At 49.8% G+C, this 17,003-nt stretch overlaps 4 protein-coding genes across 10 annotated transcripts in view; 2 read left to right on the top strand and 2 right to left on the bottom strand.

Annotated features, from left to right (window-relative positions):
• The window catches only part of rspo3 (R-spondin 3), a 9,104-nt gene extending 208 nt beyond the window's left edge, over positions 1-8,896 (top strand). The window contains exons 1-6 of one of the 2 annotated variants that reach the window (XM_088388063.1): positions 1-551; positions 2,449-2,643; positions 2,839-2,982; positions 3,070-3,222; positions 3,313-3,498; positions 8,247-8,896. The exon at positions 1-551 is cut by the window's left edge and continues 208 nt beyond it. In XM_088388063.1, coding sequence (XP_088244189.1) covers positions 452-551; positions 2,449-2,643; positions 2,839-2,982; positions 3,070-3,222; positions 3,313-3,498; positions 8,247-8,440 — 972 coding nt within the window. In that variant the 5' untranslated portion in view covers positions 1-451 and the 3' untranslated portion in view covers positions 8,441-8,896. Of the gene's footprint in view, positions 552-2,448; positions 2,644-2,838; positions 2,983-3,069; positions 3,223-3,312; positions 3,499-5,255; positions 8,088-8,246 lie in introns of those variants that run through there. The other variant, XR_015861057.1, reaches the window with a different exon arrangement.
• Positions 8,897-9,333: 437 nt separating this feature from the next.
• Positions 9,334-10,823, bottom strand: mdh2 (malate dehydrogenase 2, NAD (mitochondrial)). The gene has a single exon (XM_088388070.1). The coding sequence runs from the start codon at positions 10,697-10,699 to the stop codon at positions 9,674-9,676; it is 1,026 nt and encodes a 341-aa protein (XP_088244196.1). The 5' UTR covers positions 10,700-10,823; the 3' UTR covers positions 9,334-9,673.
• A 57-nt stretch (positions 10,824-10,880) lies between these two features.
• On the top strand, positions 10,881-14,219 carry rnf146 (ring finger protein 146). Of its 3 annotated transcripts, none has more exons than XM_088388057.1 (3): positions 10,881-11,030; positions 12,116-12,179; positions 12,422-14,219. In XM_088388057.1, the coding sequence occupies exon 3, from the start codon at positions 12,434-12,436 to the stop codon at positions 13,586-13,588; it is 1,155 nt and encodes a 384-aa protein (XP_088244183.1). In that variant the 5' UTR covers positions 10,881-11,030; positions 12,116-12,179; positions 12,422-12,433; the 3' UTR covers positions 13,589-14,219. The 3 variants fall into 3 exon arrangements, with proteins under 3 accessions (XP_088244183.1, XP_088244184.1, XP_088244180.1); XM_088388058.1 differs by lacking the exon at positions 10,881-11,030 and adding an exon at positions 11,047-11,487; XM_088388054.1 differs by lacking the exon at positions 10,881-11,030 and adding an exon at positions 11,048-11,444.
• echdc1 (enoyl CoA hydratase domain containing 1) lies at positions 13,843-16,049 on the bottom strand. 4 transcript variants are annotated; one of them, XM_088388062.1, is made up of 7 exons: positions 15,827-16,045; positions 15,664-15,732; positions 15,410-15,582; positions 15,111-15,253; positions 14,972-15,024; positions 14,803-14,883; positions 13,843-14,707 (listed from the first exon to the last, which is right to left on the bottom strand). In XM_088388062.1, exons 2-7 carry the CDS (start codon positions 15,729-15,731, stop codon positions 14,290-14,292), a joined length of 936 nt encoding a protein of 311 aa, XP_088244188.1. In that variant the 5' UTR covers position 15,732; positions 15,827-16,045; the 3' UTR covers positions 13,843-14,289. The 4 variants fall into 4 exon arrangements, with proteins under 4 accessions (XP_088244188.1, XP_088244187.1, XP_088244186.1 ...); XM_088388061.1 differs by having other exon boundaries at positions 15,831-16,043; XM_088388060.1 differs by having other exon boundaries at positions 15,410-15,732; positions 15,827-16,049.
• Positions 16,050-17,003: the final 954 nt, after the last annotated feature.

Genomic DNA, 17,003 nt, shown 5'->3' with positions numbered 1-17,003 from the left:
GGCGGCGGCGGTGGCAACAGCATATCAAGACGCACCAGGACCAGGACGCGGCAGGACGCGCCAGGACGCACAAGGACGCGCGGCGCGCCTTCACCGGGACGCAGAAGAGGTGCGAGAAGAGGCCAATTGTGGATAGAATACCTTAAACGCTTGTTAAGTCCCCCCCTCCTTATTTTGGCCGGATGACATTGATGCTTTTTGTTTGGGGAGAACACTCTTGGATGCCTGCCTTTTTGTCTTTGCACCGATGAAACTCTTGTGCAGGATGTTACAGTCCAAGCGGCCCAGGCATGATTGGGCCACTGCGCACTTTAATCACCAAATATCGCCACACTGTCGGGGCTCCCGTTGTGTCTAATAGGGCTGGCTCATCCTCTCGGGATTCTTTGAGCACCTCGTATTTTTGGTGAACATTGACATTGGCTTTTACCGCTCTCATATCTGGGCTACTATGCAATTAAAAGTGATCTCCTTTGTCGTGATCATCTTGCACTGCATGGATTACACTGGATGCCAGCAGCACAGCACCTCCAGGCACTGGCAACATAAACGTGAGTAGCACCGACATCTTATCAATAAACTTCATAAGACGGTCCCGAACGGTTTCCTTCCAATGCCCGTGCAAAACAAAACGACACAAAAACGGTGTTATTGGTCAATGAAATATCAAATGTATGATTATTATGGTGATGATGATGATCATCATCATTGCTCTTATTCCATACAAATACCCCAAGCCATAAATGTTATTTTTCTGCTGCATTTAAAGTACTCGGAACAGCAACAAAAGGAACACACCTTTTAACGTTTGAGTCAAGCCGTATAACTTTAAGGGCGCACGGTTTCTTTCTTTCTTTCTTTCTTTCTTTCTTTCTTTCTTTCTTTCTTTCTTTCTTTCTTTCTTTCTTTCTTTCTTTCTTTCTTTCTTTCTTTCTTTCTTTCTTTCAAAAGTGTTCGTCTAACTGTAATGCCTCACTCAAGCGGGTGGCTTAATTGGCCGCCTTTGAATGGTTCCGTTTGCTGCGCTGCTGCGCTGCGTGTGGTGCAGCCAGCCAGCTAGCCAGCCAGCCAGCCAGCCAGCCAGCCAGCCAGCCAGCCAGCCAGCCAGCCAGCCAGCCAGCCAGCCAGCCAGCCAGCCAGCCAGCCAGCCAGCCAGCCAGCCAGCCAGCGCAAGTGAGATGGTTGCAGTCGCTCTCTAGTGGCCACAGTGGGCCAGCCCAGCCCGGCCCGGCCCAGCCCAGCCCAGCCCAGCCCACGCTCGAGTCCAGTGAGATGCCCCTTCCATCAAATGCTCCAAGTTGTAAGAAATGATGTGATGCTTCCATCCTCATTTTGTACCTCCACACAGTCAATGTGTTGAACATACAAGTGACTTTTCATAGCTGCTCAAAACACAAAATTGCTTCTAATGTATTCTTCAAGAAAATAGTGCGACTACGAAAAGAATAGCAGCATGAGAAGATGGAACGTGCCATCTCCCAGGGGTCCAACAATGCCTCCACTATCAGACTATAAAACAACAATTCCAGTCTGTTTTTTCAAGTCACCCACTTTATTAGGCAGCGTCTCCAGATGTGACAAGCTGATAAGCGGAATATTCCATGGATCAACGTGGCACAAAAGGCTCTGCTCTGCTCTATAGTGCAATTGTAGACATTTGGAGTCATGTTTGTATCCTTGCCACCTTTTCTTGACATGTCACGATGGAGCTCCCATGGGCCTTTTTGGGAAGAAAGGTTGCGTTTCTTTTGCGAGCTGTTCATTGTCATTTGAGTTGAGCGATTGCAAGCGGACTGCAAGTGTCTTTGCACGACATGATGAATCTGAAGCCTGCTCCTGACTTCATCTCTGCAAAACAAAACTCATCCGGGAGATGTTCAATTGATGATGCCCAAGGAGACGTCCCTATTCATGCCTTGCTGCTTGAACACTTCTATTTTGGAACGAAATCTTGTACATTTCTCTGACACATGATGCCCAGTAATAATGAATTAGAGAACAGTGATGTTGTTGTTTTTCTTCCCCAGCCATTTCAGCAAAAAAAACCTGATCATGGGCTTTTCAAATTCAATATTGATGTCATGTTTATTGACAAAACTGTCCGTTAGGTCCAGAAAGGGAAATAAAGGACGGACGGACGGACGGACGCAAGCGTGTAATCAAGCACCGACTAAACTCTTAGTCCGTCCGACGGACCCATTCTGCACACTAACGTGGAAGCCTGCCAAAGATAGCGGCTTCCGTCCGTCCCTCCATTCCTGCTTCATCTCAGACCCAAGGTGAATGTTAGAAAGGGTCATTGAAGATGGAAGGACTGACAGAAGACTGTTGGGTTTTTTTTTTCTTTTCTACCGCTCGTGTTTGTGAGGTTGATTGTGCAAATGTATCAATCAACCGCGGTGCCCTGCCTTTCCCAGTTGTCTCACAGTTGTGAAATGCGGTCAACAGAGATCTCTGGAGCGAGCTCAGGTTGCCAGCAGGGTGGCTGTCTCACCTGCTCTGACTACAATGGCTGCCTGTCCTGCAAGCCGCGCTTCTTTATGCATTTGGAGAGGATTGGGATGAAGCAGATCGGGGTGTGCATGACTTCCTGTCCTCCGGGCTTTTACGGCACTCGCTCGCGAGAAAGGAATACGTGCACAAGTAAGACATTGACTGAATGCTAATGGGAAAATCATTGGTCACGTGGAAGACTTCAAGTATCCATATTCGGTCCTGTCATGACTCTCCTGTGTTTGTTTGTCTTGTGCTGTGCTGTGCGTTTGTTTGTCTGTCTGTCTGTCTGTCTGTCTGTCTGCCTGCCTGCCTGCCTGCCTGCCTGCCTGTCTGTCTGTCAAGAGTGCAGTCCCGAGTGCGAGTCCTGCTTCAACAAGAAATTCTGCATGCGCTGCCGGATAGGCTTCTACCTTCACCGGGGCGATTGCCGAGAGAGCTGCCCCGACGACATGCTCCGCAGCGATACAAAGAGGGAGTGTGTTCCCGGTGAGTGGGACAAACGTGGCGGGCGTTTCATCCCACCGCCACCGCCGCCGCCGCCGCCACTGTGTAAAATGTCTTCTGGCTGGATAGTTGCAGAGTGCCCCGCAGAGTGCGAGTTATGCTCAAACGGCGACACGTGCACAAGGTGCCGGCCGGGCCTCTACCAGCTCAACGGAAGATGCCACCGCGTGTGTCCCGATGACTACCAAGCCAACGACAAAGTCATGGAGTGTGCGCCGCGAGGTTTGTCGTCAAGGCGCGCTACTTTTCCCAGAAGCCCGTTGACGCTCCCTCCCTCCCTGCCTCCCGTCTTTCTTCTCCTTTTGCCTTTAGTGCACTGCCAGGTGTCGGCGTGGAGCGAGTGGAGTCCCTGCTCTCGCTCAGGCCGAACCTGCGGCTTCAAGCGGGGACAGGAGACGCGCGCTCGCCAGGTCCTGCGCTACCCGTCGCCTTTCGGCAGACCTTGTCCCGAGATCTCGGAGGTCAAAGACTGCGTTGTCGTCAGGAGAACGTGTCCGGGTGAGTGATGAAGAGCGCCGCTCCCTTGTTATTGATGCGTCTGGACCTCCATATGGAGTTGCTATGTGGAAAAGAGATTGACCAAGTTGTGATTTTGGAGCGTGGACAAGATTGGGAAGTCCAGACCTCTCTGCTTTTACAATGGCAGCGAGTCCTTCCGCTCAGGACTATGGCTGTTTACTCAGAGGATTGTCTTTGTGCTTAGAGGGAGGGGGGGAGGGAGGGAGGGACGGCGGGAGGGAGGGAGGGAGGACAGTTGGGCTTGGAGAGAGCACGATGTCGCAATGGGGGCTATTTGCACCACATCTCTTGCTTGGGATTTGAAAACACTGCGACCGCTGGCGAGTAAACATAGAAGTGAGAGAAAAGTGCCCTCTTGTTTCTGTATGCCTTGCTTTGGGTGTGCTTGCCGAGGTGCTTGGTGGCTACAGCTGCCTGCTTGCGGTGTAGCCGGACGGTCGCCCGGCCGGCCGCCCAGCCGCCCAACCGCCCGGCCGCCCAGCCGCCCAGCCGCCCAGCCGCCCAGCCGGTCTCTGTAGTGTTAAATGACACATCACAGACAAGCTCAGATCCAGCCCCCTGGGGCCTCACATTTGCAGAACAAACACGTGTGTGTGTGAATGCACGTGTGTGAGTGTGTGTGTGTGTGTGTGTGTGTGTGTGCAATGCAGCAGAAAGGCAGTTCACTCTGGAGCAGAAACAGCCAGCCCAACATCAACATCCTCCCCGAGGGAGGCACGCGGCAACCAGCGGATCAGTATTGGTTTATCCCCACAGCTGCCAACACACACACACGCACGCATGCACGCACGCACACTCACACACTCAAAGTGTTCTCTCTCTCTCTCTCTCTCTCTCTCTCTCTCTCTCTCTCGCTCTTAATTGCGCCGTTTCAAATATATAGCAGCACTATTGAATAACATCATGAGCAGCGCTAGCTAGCATATCAAAATGATGCTCTTAATGGTTTTTCGACCTTTCCTGGTGAGACAAAACAAGAGCTTAAATAACAACCATGACAGACAAAATGATGAGAGTATGATCAATTCATGATCATGACAATCATGGTGAATGAGAGACCAATGTTTTTGTAAACAAAGCCAACAGCCTTTTCGAGTTTGAAAGAGTTTTGCTTCCATTCCTTTTTTGTACATTTCAAATCCATGACTTTTGAATGCAAATCCTTATCTGTTTTCCAAACCAATTTTGGTCGGATTGCATGAAAAGAAAGCAATTGCTCTGCATATTCTTGAGCCGATTCCATTTTGTGTTACTAAATTGGTGGCAAGGGAACAATTCATCATCCCTAATATTCCTTCTTGATTGACCTGGATTTTGGAAGGAAGGAAGGAAGGAAGGAAGGAAGGAAGGAAGGAAGGAAGGAAGGAAGGAAGGAAGGAAGGAAGGAAGGAAGGAAGGAAGGAAGGAAGGAAGGAAGGAAGGAAGGAAGGAAGGAAGGAAGGAAGGAAGGAAGGAAGGAAGGAAGGAAGGAAGGAAGGAAGGAAGGAAGGAAGGAAGGAAAGGAAGATTTCTGATATGATGCAGTCCATTGCGTGATGAACAAGTTGTCTCTTCTGTGATGAATGACAGCTAATGATGTGTTTTGCCATCCTATCTTCTGGCTCTTTACGTTGTGCACATGCTGAGGGGGCAATTTTGGGAGAGCAGCCCACTGACACTGATGCATCCTCCTCCTCCTCCTCCTCCTCTCCACTTTCTCTCTGTTTTCTCCTCCCCCTGCCTCCCTCCCTTCCCCCTTCTTCACCACACAACTTCTTATTTGAATGAGTCAAAAGCGCTCTACTCAAGCGCTACATATATCTTAAAAGAGCTTGAGAAGCTGTAGTTTGACGTGACAAAATCAAATTTGCTTTTTAATTGGATGTGATGGCCTAAATGATGACCATGCAGATGAGGAAAAAGGGAGGACCTTGGCTCCGCTGTGGTCTTTCTTATCCACAAGTGAGCCTTGTGAATGTTCGCACACAGCACCAGCATGTCTGGTGCTCAACTTAATGCAGGCTAATTTGTCCTTGCATCGACCTGCTGTTCACCCCCGCCCCGCTGTATCTCTCTTGCTGGACAGAGTGTGTGCCTGCCCACTTTAACTCCCACTTACGCACGCACACACACACGCACACATACACACCTTGCAAGCATCTAAATAAGGTGAACTCAATAGTAGAAAGACCTTTGTGTAGCGCAGTTGTCCACGACAATAAGATAAACCTGATAACCTCCAAAAGTATGACAGATACTGTTTGATTCTGCGTGTGAACGTGCAACTATTCACAGCCCTGCATAAACATGTCCACGACAGAATGCTTGCTATACAGTGCATAGAAAGCATCGCGGACACACATACACACACATGCACTTATTGGTGACATTGTGGCACCTCTCGCCGCAGGCCGCATTCCATTTGTTGGCCAGCACATAGCCTTTAATCCAAGCGCGGCTCCCGCCAAAAGCCCCCCCCTCCCGTGTCCCTCTGAGAATATACCGTACGTATGTGCCAGTACACGCATACAAGTATCCCTATGCTATATTAAAGCGTGACTCTTTCCTGCACATACAAGTCATTGGCCATGAAACTTGAGTGACACAGCAGACCTTTTTTGATATGACTAATATACTTCAGTGCTTTAGGGTGCTTTTTATTTCCCAAAAATATATCATGGGCTGTATACAATTTTATGAGTGAGTCAAGACAATGAGAGCAAAATGCCATTTACTAAATCTACAAAATGACTTCAATAAACGCAGGTCATAGAACACTCATCACGATAAAGTTCCCAGATGCAAGTCTGAAAAGTCTTCAACTCTTCAATTCAAAGTCATTTTTTGGCCCGGCCTGCCAGCCCTTGGGGAATGCGCCGCGTGTTGACAGAACCCTGGAGAGGTGTCTCATTGCTCGCTCATTGCACACTTGTCAAAACACAGTTTAGAAAAAGCCATCAAAAACAGATCCAACAAACTAAAATGCATGTTGCTTTTGATAAACACTCCACTAATCATCTCAACCCGGCACGGATTAGCTTTCTCCTCTCCTCTCCTCGGGCCCTACAGTATGACTAATCTGGCCAAATTGTTGTAAATAGTTGTGGTGTCAGGAGAGGAAAAACAATGAGAGCAAAGGGGACTTCCTGTGTTTATAGAGTGCCGGGGGCAGACCCTCAATGAGTCAGTGCACCGGTTACGCCGGTCGGTCGGCCGCTTCCATCAGTCCGCTTACATACAATTGCAGAATATGTTCAAGAGCTAGATCAAAATATGTACATCCATGGTACCACATCACACACAGATATGTTTATTATTATAGTTTAAGACAACATTGGTGGGAGCCTCAAAAATCCTCGCTTTTCAGTAGACAAAAAACACAAAGAGCACGTTTGGTCAACATTGCATTGTCAAAGAGAACAAGCCCTTTTCAACAATTTAGGGCTAGGGCAAGGGCTTGGGCTAGGGCTCGGGCTAGGCCTAGGGTTAGGGTTAGCGCTAGGGCTAGGCTTAGGCTTAGGCTTAGGCTTAGGTTTAGGTTTAGGCTTGGGTCTAGGTTTAGGTTTTGTCATGACTCGTCCCTGGTTGTTTGATTTGTAGGTTGTCATGGTTTCTGTCCGCGGCTGTGTACTCGCCCCTCCCTTCCTGTGTCAACTCACAATCAATGTACTGATCACAGTCACCTGGCTCTCTCTCGTTACCTGGCTGGTATTTAAGTCCTGTCTGCGTGTCACTCCGCGGCCGGTCGGGCCGTTGTTGTATTCATGTCTTCAGGTCTTTTTGTTTCACGTCCCGGTGTTGGTTTTGTTAGTAAATCATGTCAGTTTACCGAGTCTGTTAGTTTGTTGGGCTTCGGTCAGAGAAATCTCATTCTGTCGTTCCCTTTATCTCTTTTTCCCTCTCCCCCCTGCGTCTGTCTGTGCCCACTGCTGACTTCAGCAGTTTCACAATCCCCCCCGTGCAAGGCGGGCAGCCAAGCAAAAGCGGCCCAACGTGCAGGCGGTGCTGCTCACTTGCACTTGTTGCACTTGCGCTTGCACTTGCACTTGCGCTCAGTCAGTCAGTCAGTCAGTCAGTCAGTCAGTCAGTCGCACTACAACAACAGGAAAGGGCCTCTGCGTTGGTCCTGTCTCCAAGCTCCCCGAGAGGGACTGGATCTTGTTGTTATCATTATTGCTGTATACTGTGGCTCAAGCACAGATAAATCTTCAGCATACCAAAACTCTCGCTTTTGTTTATGAGATGTTGCAAGACTGGATACAGGGAGGGCTTTATTGAAAGAAGGCCCGTCTATGTTGGACAATGGAGCGAGCGAGCGAGCGAGCGATCATCACGACAGCGAGTAGCAAGGGCTCATGTGGAATCGCTGTTAAAGACTGACCCCTACTGGTCGTTATCTAGAACGGATTGCAACCGCATGTCACGATGGCAGGAAAGAAGGAAGGAAGTTCCGTTTCTAATGTTGCCCTTGTCGTTGCAAATGTTTTCAACGAAGATTGAAATACACAGCGAGTGAGCAATGCTGTCTTTGGAAATAAGCAACTAGCTTTGCTCCTCATTCATCTGGCTTGTGCAGACGTGAGGTGAAGGTGAGCACTGGGAATACACGCCATGCAGGAGTGACTCAAGCAAGCAAGCAAGCGTCTTACACTTGTCTTCTTAGCTCGAGTGAAAGCAAAGCGCATTAGCGCACATTCTGTGTTGATCATCCCGTTTGCTCATCAATCAAATGTCTTTTGCCACCGTAGGACGGAGACCAAATGATCGAAAGCAACGGAGGAATCGCAACAAGAACAAGGAGGTGAGAAGGGAAAAGAAACGAGAGCGCCAGAGCGCTGGAGACGCGGGGGAGCGTCAAGATGACAGGAACAAAACAGAGCATAGGCATCGGCGAGGTCGTGACCCGGATCCTTTCTCCCCCGGGGAGGGCCTTGTACAGTAGCTGGCTAGCTAGCGAGCGAGCTAGCTCCGTGGACATGTTAAAGGTTAGCACCCCCCTGAACCTTCTCCTCCTCTTTGGCCCTCCCTCCCTGCCTGCCAAGTGTGTGCTGGTGTCGCTGCTACCTGTACCATTTGAATAAACTGTTGATGCACAAACAGGATTGGGCCAGGCACATGCTTTCCAATGTTCTTTTTCTGCCGAGCTAGCGACTCTTCCACCACTCTCATTTGAAAAATGAAAGACTCTGCTGCTGCTGGTACTGGAGAAGAAAGAAAGAAAGAAAAAGAAAATGCCGTCAGAAAGGCTTATTTAACGGGGCCCCGCTACAACGCTTGGATTTTGAATGTAGACATTATGTAGAACACGTTGTGTTTTGTTCCTCATTTTTAGATCCATCTATCTACTTTATTTCCCGAAGAAGACAAAACAATAAAAGAGGGTCACTGTAGAAATTCATGTCGTGGAACCTTTGTTTTCCAAGTTCAAGAAAGCCAAACACCGCTCAACACGTGCACAAGCGGCCGTGGGTGGACACAAAACACATTTTCTAGACGTGGAGGAAAGTCGATCAAATTCACTGCGAGGCTTTCCTGTTGAAATCAAACCTGAGCTGCTCATCAATAGAACCTGTATGTCAAAAAACGATCATGAGTTTCATAGCCTTGTTTCTTATCTGTTCTCGCGTACTTTGACGTCAATTTTTGGGCCGTCACAAGGATACGTACGATCAATTGAAAGTATATTCGTTGAGAATAATAGGTTGACTTGTACAGTCTGGAAGTGCCGAATCAAAAGAAAGTTCTAAAAATGTCACAAATCTTTCGACTGTGCAAATGTACCTAGATTGAATCACTGATGAATGATGTTCTTCAAAAAAAAACACAAACATAAAGTACATTGTACCTATTGTTTATTGATGGTCATCACCAGTGTTGTTTTACTCAATGACATTGATGAGCATGAAATTGCCAGCATTATTTCCTCAATTCTACATATTTTCTGGAAATATGTGAAATTTGCAAACTAGGACATGAGAGCAGTGCGGAGGTGGTAGCTGGCTCACATATGCAAAGGCAAATCCCATTGAGAAAATGGACTTTGGACTTGAGACCATCCTTTGGCTAAAAGAAAAGCAACGGGGCTTTGCCCGAGAAGAGCCTTTATTTCACATACGCAAGACGGGAAATGTCAACCACAGTGGCAAGTTGCAGCGACCTGAATGTTCGTTCCCCTTCATTTCATCTTGGCCACAAACTCCTCGCCCTTCTTGATGGAGCCCTTCAGCTCATCGACGGCGTCGCCCACCAGCTTCTCCTCAAAGGCGGACAGCTTGCCCAGCCCGAGGTTCTTCTCAATGCCGTTCTTGCCCAGGAGGAGCGGCGTGGAGAAGTACTTGCACTCCGTCTCCTCGGACCTGACAAAGGCGCATTCCACCACGCCCTCCTTGCCATTCATGGCATCCAAGACGGAAAAGGTGAAGCGGGCGCCGGCGTACGCCATGGAGAGGGTAGCAGAGCCGGCCCCGGCCTTGGCCTTCACCACCTCCGTGCCGGCGTCCTGGATCCTGGCGGTCAGGGCGGACAACTGCTCGGCGGGGAACTCCACTTTGGGAGTGCACTGAGAAATGAGGGGGATAATGGTCTTGCCGGCGTGACCGCCGACGACGGGCACGTTGACGCGGGCCGGGTCGAGACCTTTCAGCTCGGCCACAAAGGTATTGGCTCGGACGATGTCCAAGGTGGTGACGCCGAACACTCGGTTGGGGTTGAACACCCCGTGCTTCTTCATGACCTCCGCCGTAATAGGAATGGTGGAGTTGACGGGGTTGGCGATGATGCAAATCGTTGCGCTGGGGCAGTTGCGAGCGCAGGCGTCCACCAAAGTGGCCACGATGGTGGCGTTGGTGTTGAAGAGGTCGTCGCGAGTCATGCCGGGCTTCCTGGGCACCCCGGCGGGAATCACCACCACTTCGCAACCTTGGAGTGCGGCACCGAGCTGCTCGGGACCCATGTAGCCTTTGACCTGGGCTCTCGTCTCGATGTGGCTCAGGTCTGCGGCCACCCCGGGGGTGTGAGCGATGTCGTAGAGGGAGAGCTGGCTCACCAAGGGGCTGTTCTTGAGCAGCAAAGACAGCGGTTGGCCTATGCCGCCGGACGCCCCCAGCACCGCCACTTTGGCGTGATTCGGCGACGAGCTCGACAAGCCCCTGGACAGGCTCCTGGCGAGGCTGCCCGTAGGTCTTGCGGCGCGGGAAAACATTGCGCTACGATTTCCTTTGTCTTCGCTGGGAGGAAAAGAAATGAGCAGCAACTCCGCTGTGACACCAACGTCCTCTAGCTGCTGGCGAACAGGAAGCGACGGAACCCGACTCCGCTCTGATAAATCTCGCGTTATCCGACGTCACTCCGCTTGCGACGGAACCCGATCCGCTCTGATAAATCTCGCGTTATCCGACGTCACTCAGCTTGCGGAAGCGCTCGCTCGCTAGCTCGCTAGCTAGCTAGCTCCTTCCGCTGCGTGTCTGAACTTCCGAAATGAACAGCAACGCATTGTTGATCCCCGTCTCAGCCGCTTCTTCACACCTTTTTTCGTAGGTGGAAATGCGCAGCTTATAATGACGTTTGTAAAAGCCAAGCACAACACGTCATTTAGCATTTGCTCCCTTTGATTCGACGTGTTTTCGAAAAGGGATTTAATCGCCTTAGCACTCCCTAGCTTTCCATTTTATACACAAGAATAATGTATCCGAACGAATAAACATGTTGGACGGCGGCGTCTGGATGCATTTGGATTTGTTAAATGCAACGTCAATCACTCGGATGTGACGCAATTCGAAGATGAGAATTTCGAGGTCGCGTGAACGCGTCACCAACAGCTTTCTTTTTATACGGTGAAAAACAAACCCCGAAAACGTTTGCATTTGTTGGATTGACGTTTGCAATTGGCGCCTCTTTATTTGAATTGAGATCCTCCGAAGAATTGGACAACCGCATATATCAGTACGGTATGTACGTAGCAGCTGCTTGGACTGAGACCCGAGAGGAAAGGTGCTCCTTGTTGTTAATGTCGACCTGCTAAAATAAGCTAGCGCCATCAGATGAACCCCGTCTATTTGCTGGAGTCCGATTACTGCTCTCAGCTGAGCTAGCTGTAGCAACTAGCAAGCAGTGGCGTTCACAGAGTCCACCGTTACTAGCAACTTGTTCGCGTTTTTTTTTTATCTTTCTTTCTTCCCCCCATCTAGCCAGTGATACTCGTATGTATGTATGTTGAAAGACATTTTCTTTGTGTCGTTCCTCAAACGTCATTTCATCTGCATTCCGACTGTCATTCAACAACACAGTGAGGTTCATGTAAATATTACTTTGCTAGCCTTTTGTTGTCCTCTAGTTGGTAACGTAAGCTGCTTTTTTTTCAGTGGCTTTAACGTCAGCTGCTTTTCTTTGTTCTTGTTTTCAGTGCTAAGAGGCCAGCAGCATCAATGTAGAGCGATTAGCCGACTCAGTTGGGTCCAGACAATGAACAGTGACCCTTTGTTCAGAACACTCCCTAACAGCTGTCGAAATGCTTTGTAATATCAAGCATAAACTCCATCTTGAGTGGCTTGTAAACGTTTACACTTTCTGAAATGTTCTTTAACAATTTGACACCATCTTTTGGTTGGCTTCTTTATAGGTGTCATCTGGAAAGGCCATCCATCCGCACAGCTCATGATACATGAACATTAAGGGAACTTGATGTGAGTATGCATGATAAAAGCCCTCTCTTGGTTTAGCCTGTATCCCCACAAGGATGTCATTGTATATTTGATGTTCGAGTTTGTTTAGTTTAGTTTAGTTTAGGGGGGAAGGATTATGGAAAATGCACGCTACGATGTAATTGGGATACATAGTTTTTTGGCCGCTAGTTTCATATACGTTCTATTTTTTATATGCCTACTGTAACCTTTTTTCACCTTCTCGTCCTTGTGCCAATCCCCAGTACGTGCTAAGGATGGCTAGTACTGGGGAAGTAGACCACTCTGTTAGCCCACTTCCCCCAAGTAAGAAAGGCAGCGGCGGCAGCAGCAACGGCAGCAGCAACGGCAGCAACGGTGCCGCCGGCAGCAGCGCTGAATCGTCGTGTCCCGGTTCCAACAACACGTCGCCTGCCCTCTCTGTACCAGAGTGCGCCATCTGTCTGCAGAGCTGCGTCCACCCAGTGCAACTCCCGTGCCATCACATCTTCTGTTTCCTCTGCGTGAAGGGAGCGTCCTGGCAGAGCAAGCGCTGCGCTCTCTGCAGACAGGAAGTGCCAGATGACTTCCTGGAAAGGCCCACACTTCTCTCCCCGGAGGAGTTAAAAGCCTCTGCGGGCGGGCGGGGCGGGGAAGTGAGCGATCACGCCTGGTATTATGAGGGCCGCAACGGTTGGTGGCAGTATGACGTGCGAACCAGCCGCGAGCTGGAAGACGCTTTCTCCAAGGGCAAGAAAACGGCCGAGATGCTCATCGCCGGCTTTTTGTACGTGGCCGACTTGGAGAACATGGTGCAGTACAGGCGCAATGAGCACGGACGCAGACGCAAGATGAAGCGGGATGTTTTGGATATTCCCAAGAAGGGTGTGGCCGGACTGCGTTTGGACACCGAGGCTCTCACGGCGGCGGCGGCGGCGGCAGGGAGAGAAAACTCTGCCGACGGAGCCGACACCGAGGCGGCGGATGGCGGCGGCGGCGGCGGCCCTTCTACTACGCCGGCCCCTCTGCCCGCTGCGAGACCCCCTGCTTCCTTGGGCGCTCAACCTGGCACCAGCGGCGGCCCCGCTCTGGAGGACGCCCTCTCACAATTGCAAATCAGCCACAGGCCCACTCCATTACACGAGCGATCCGGGGAAGGAGAGGAAGAAGACCAAGAGGACGAGGCTTTACCCTCCAGATCCTCTGAATCGGCCTCCTTAGACTGGAGCGACGACGGGGAAGAAGATCACCACCAAGGGGAGGGAGGCGGTAACGGCGAGCACGTGGAGCCGTGGGAGGATCGGCGGCAAAGACTGAATCCGGAGGACAGGGCCCTCCTCCCCGCCGGCGCAGACTCCGTTTTGCCCCTTTTGTCATCGACGGGAGCAAGGTCCAGAATGCCCGACGGTCAGTGTACAGTGACTGAGGTGTGAGCTTTTTGCATCGTCCAATTACTCTTCTGTTAATTTATTCTATCCTTTTGGGCTCTCTCTCGTTCGTTCATTATTTGGCGCGTTTTCCAGCAGCTCTGTGCGACCGACCGACCGACCGGCTGCCTGCCTGTCTGTTAAATCGAAACACGCATGGAACTCCTCGCTCCACTAACTCCCAAATTAGTTTGCTTCCGATTTAGCAAATTCTCTGTGCACTTTTTCTTTGTGAACTCATCTTGAGGCTTACAACACGGTAAAGGCTACTGAATTCATGGTTTTATTGCCCAATGACTTTTGATATCAGCATTCCATCTGTCAAGTGCTTCATCGGCAAATTGTTCAGATCTTGAAATCTTCTCACCGGCGTGGAGCTCGAATGATGCCAAACTGGTGCATGTTTGAAGCGAGAGAGAGAGAGAGAGAGATTTTGTTTCACCAGACAAAATGCTCTTGTTAAGTTGGCTTTGTGCAACATGTGAGGCAACGAGATGACAATGCCATTCCGAATCACAAAGTTTCAACTTTTATTCGACATGCTTGGGATATCTTCGTTCGGAATGCATTTTTTGCTAACGGTTTTCGCTTGGCATTTTTTTATGTTTTTAAATTAATAAATGGTCATTTCATCGTTCTGGCCTGGCCTCGTCTTTTTCTTGGCAGAGGGAAAATGATGAGTGAATATAATGCGCTCGCTCGCTCGCTCACTTGTGTTTGGACTTTGTGGCGAGTGCCTGCAGGTTGGCCGGTCCTCCCCAAACAGAAGCCAAGACCTCCTTCTCAGTCCTCAGAGCGTCCACTAGATGGAGCTCTCTCCCTGACAAGGCAACCTTTTTAAGCGCCTGGACGACTGCGGGAGGCCCTGACGTGTAGCGACTGAGCCACTTTTCAGCCTGCTGATGGACAGACCCCACACCTTCCTCTGCCCGAGTCTCTTCAAGCGCTCCATCCGCCAGCCCAATCCGGACGCCAAATTGAGGATCCACTTTTGTCGCACCGCAGAGCAACTTGAGGGACGTTTGGCTTCCGACGAGACGGACGAGTCGAGCGGCTCCGCCCCAGCCTGGGACCAAACCCATGTGTTTGTGGACAAACTGGATCACACTGCCAGGCGCCATCAATCTGAAAAAGAAGGAAGGATCAGACTTGAACGGGCAGTGTCCTGCACTGCAAAGTGAAGCTCATGGGGGCAAGCGTCGACTAACTCATGCGTGCACCTGAAATCACAGGCGGTCGTAAGTTCTGCACCTCCGCCCAGAGCTCTCCCCTCCACCAGAGCAAGAGAGATCAGCGGCAGCCTGCACTGGGAACGCCACATACGCTGTACTGTTGCGCTTGAATGATCTCAAACAACAGCAACAAGCCTAAAAATAGCCCCTCCCTTACCTGAGAAGTCTTGTTAGAACATTCTGCATAAACATACACATCTTCATGCCATCCTACAACCCAAAAGCGACATCACTTGTGAGCGTCAATGAAATGTGGTCGGTCATCAGCTGCTGAAAATGTTCAGCCGTCGTCATACTTGGCGTTTGGATAACGCTTTGACAGCGTTAAGGTCGGATCCGGAACAGAAAGTTCCCGCGGCACCCTGAAGTATGAGGCCTTTCCCATCTGCCCACTGCTCCAGTTGGCTGACTTTTTCCTCCAGCTGCACCATCATAGCACCTGGGATAGAAGAGCAGCGCTTCTTGACTCAACCAAGGCCCACCATTTCCATTTGATATGACCGAAATCTCACCGGCAAACAAACATGTCAACAGAAACGCGAAGCTCGGTGCATTTCATTGTCCAGGTAGGATAGTGGTTCTTGAGAATTCTTACCGGTGAAGGCATTCATGTGGGAAGGGTTGTTGATTGTGAGGATGGCAATGCCAGACTCCTGTTTGCAAAGATCAACAGAACCTCCAGGGAAGCCCAGCAGCTTGGCCTTTGTTTCCTCCTGGTCAAAGTCCACCTTGGTGTAAACGCTGTCATTCATCTGTCTTTGCCACATCCTTGACGACAGACAAAGTGACGTTGAACCAGTATGCGGAGACAGATGTCTGCAGTGAATTGGACGGAGAAGAATAGGATACCTGGACCATCTGCCACACCCGTGGCTCTCTCTCAGCAAATGAAGCCTCGCTGCATGGATAACCATCATCCTTTGGCATGGGAACGAAAGCAGAATGGTTACAGTGAGCTTTGCGGCCAACTACAGATGGTGCAGCAAAACCAATATTGTAAAAAGCCACGCACGCACATGACGTTGTTGACACTGTTTAGATTGGTTTCACGACAATGCAGTGTCGTAAAACAGCAACCTCCTCAACACTTGATGTTGTTTTCTTCTCACTTGGGCAGCATAAACGTCTAAGAGCAATCTGGAAGGTCAAACTGAACTCCTCCGAAAGCCGGGAGCTTGCTCCTTTCCTTGTCTCGTTCGAATAGCGTTTTGCAACCAACATTCAGGCGCATTACCGCCACCTAGCGAAGAGGGGAAATTGGGTTATCTGAAAAGAGTAAGTCAATGAATAATAACAACGGTATGATTTTCATTCTTTTATTTCTAAAGCGAAAATAGAAAATTGCAATGAGACACAAATTAAAAAAAAAAAAAAAAAGGTTCCTTGCCCGTCCCAAGAGAGGGGAGGGGCGAGCAAACAGACACGCCAACCAAAACCATGACATTAAAACAAGGAAACAAACTGTGACGGATCTTGACATCATGGTTTTGATGAAACTGAGGGAGGGGCACGTGTCCCTTCATCCCTCCCCTGTGCCACCTTTTTCTCGACGTTAATGTTGCTGGACCCGCTCGGAGAGAAAAGCAATCGTTGCAAACATAACAGAGAAGGGAGTCAAGCGAGGTCCGGGCCCTGCGTCACGAAGCCATGACAGTATTTATAGCCATATGACGTCACGACGTCCGAGGCTAGGATTTCTGGCACCACAGCACTGTGGAGGGCGGGCGGGCGGTTGGGCGGGAGCCACCTGTTATTCCGGTCCATCTTGGTTGTGTGCACGGCTTCCCTTCTTTTTTCCCTTTGTATAGCCGGCCTGGTCCACTGCTCGAGCACAGTAGATGTGAGAAAGGGACATTCCTCTTCGTCCTTATTTGATGACAACAAAGGCATCACTTTAAGAGCGGTGGGGTCAAATTCTTTGCCCCGATATGATAGTCAGCTGAGTCAAGTCCTGACATGTTTCCATTCATGAGTAGAAATAGCAACAACAACAACAACAACAAAAAGGCCTTGTCCTTGTTCAGTAAGAGAGGAAATGAAGCACAATCTAGGTAACGTCAGCAACAATCCCGTACAATGAGATGATTGTAAGAATGCCGTGAGAAACAGCAGCTTTCAAACTGGAGTTCAAATGCAAAAAAACAAAGCAGCCTTTGGTGCAGCAAAGTTATCAAAGGGAAATCACAAAC

Source organism: Syngnathus floridae, chromosome 10, assembly GCF_059516105.1.
Source record: "Syngnathus floridae isolate MCC-2025c chromosome 10, RoL_Sflo_1.0, whole genome shotgun sequence".
NCBI lineage: Eukaryota > Metazoa > Chordata > Actinopteri > Syngnathiformes > Syngnathidae > Syngnathus > Syngnathus floridae.
Note: the sequence above shows the minus strand (reverse complement) of the source record. Positions and strands in the feature narration are given on the sequence as shown.

What these genes read in the sequence shown, in the direction of transcription:
- mdh2 (XM_088388070.1), bottom strand. Translation starts at nt 10,699, where the DNA reads ATGTTTTCCCGCGCCGCAAGACCTACGGGCAGCCTCGCCAGGAGCCTG.
- echdc1 (XM_088388059.1), bottom strand. An exon ending in CCACATGAATGCCTTCACCG is followed by an intron (nt 15,254 to 15,409) that starts GTAAGAATTCTC and finishes CTTCTATCCCAG; the next exon opens with GTGCTATGATGGTGCAGCTG. An exon ending in GTTCTAACAAGACTTCTCAG is followed by an intron (nt 14,884 to 14,971) that starts GTAAGGGAGGGG and finishes TTCCCAGTGCAG; the next exon opens with GCTGCCGCTGATCTCTCTTG.
- rnf146 (XM_088388057.1), top strand. Translation starts at nt 12,434, where the DNA reads ATGGCTAGTACTGGGGAAGTAGACCACTCTGTTAGCCCACTTCCCCCA.